The sequence below is a fragment of the Gavialis gangeticus genome, unplaced genomic scaffold (genome assembly GCF_001723915.1).
Source record: "Gavialis gangeticus isolate Ggan-Ray unplaced genomic scaffold, GavGan_comp1, whole genome shotgun sequence".
Lineage (NCBI taxonomy): Eukaryota > Metazoa > Chordata > Crocodylia > Gavialidae > Gavialis > Gavialis gangeticus.
Window position 1 is genome coordinate 25,807,192 of NW_017729025.1, and position 1,302 is coordinate 25,808,493.

At 43.9% G+C, this 1,302-nt stretch overlaps 1 protein-coding gene across 2 annotated transcripts in view; it reads right to left on the bottom strand.

Annotated features, from left to right (window-relative positions):
* TECPR2 (tectonin beta-propeller repeat containing 2) overlaps positions 1-1,302 on the bottom strand; it is an 83,788-nt gene that overhangs the window by 55,727 nt on the left and 26,759 nt on the right. Inside the window, exon 14 of one of the 2 annotated variants that reach the window (XM_019518539.1) lies at positions 1,087-1,302. In XM_019518539.1, coding sequence (XP_019374084.1) covers positions 1,087-1,302 — 216 coding nt within the window. The remainder of the gene's footprint in view (positions 1-1,086) is intronic. The other variant, XM_019518538.1, reaches the window with a different exon arrangement.

Genomic DNA, 1,302 nt, shown 5'->3' on the forward strand with positions numbered 1-1,302 from the left:
GGGAGGGCATGGGCATATCACTGCCCCCCACTACAATTATATTACACCCCGCACAGGTATCCTTTTTTTCAAAGCTGGAAATATGATAACCCTGCAGGAATGCAGCCTAGCAGCATATAGAGCAGCACCCAGCTGTGTGTCCTCCTCTCCCCACCTTCCTGCTGCACCCATCCAGAGCCTGTGCCTAGGCTACCTTGTGGCTCCTCTGCACTACCACTGCTGCCCTGCTGGGTGGCCCGAAGACAGCGGTCACAGCAGTAAAGAAGAGCCCAGGTGTGGGTTCCAAAACAATGTGCGTGATTAATGCATTTAAAAAACTGCTCACGTTAATGGTGATTAATTGACACCCCTAAGTGGAATCCTTTGCAAAATTACTGTTTAGGCATTGCTCTTGTTCTGGGTCCTTCAAAAGGTGGGAAAGTCCTTAGAACAGTACATTTTACAGAACAACTTAAGTTAACACCAAGACAACTGAAAAATCATAGGGGCCACATGAAATAAGGACTGAGTAAATTGGAAGATTGGTAGACCAATTTGGTTACAAGCTATGCTAGACAGACAGATTAAAAGCCGGTAAACATTACATCTTACCATGTATACCTTATGAGATAAATGCCAAGTAGTAGACACGGTCTTCATTTTCATAGACCCAATTTCTAAAGTGTATACTGCCTTGATCATTTGCATTAACTGCACCACCTAAGTAATCATGGGCCAGGATCCCATTGTGTTAGGCACTGCATACCACGGACTGAAACTCCTAGCTTAAATAAGAAAGAGGAGGCTATGTTGAATAGAAGCATTATCCCCCACACTGCTGAAACACTAACAGGATCCTACTGAAATATGCAAAACTTGTTTTTCTACAATATTACTTTTACTCAGAACTAATGTTGAGGCAGCATCTCTCAGCACTCTTTGTACCCCCTTTTCTCTTCTATAAAATAGAGGCACTTTTACCTTGGTTCTTAAATCATCAGCAGCCAGGCCTTACTATGGATATATTTTGTGGGGAAAAGAAATTGCAGTCAGATTTTTAAAAAATCCAAAACAAACAAACTCAACAAGGTGTAAAAATGCACCCACCTACGAGACTGCCCTTTGCAACATGGAACTCATTTTTGCCTGAAGAAATCCAAACACCACTGCTGCTGACTCCAAGGAGACTGGGCTGACACTGCAGCTGCTGTGACCAAAAAGCCATTCGAAGTTTGTCCGCTACTTTCTCTACTGGCACCTGCGCTGCTGTTGCCACTGTTTGCGTTGCCTGGATTATCGTCTGGAACAAGCCGCACTGGTCAA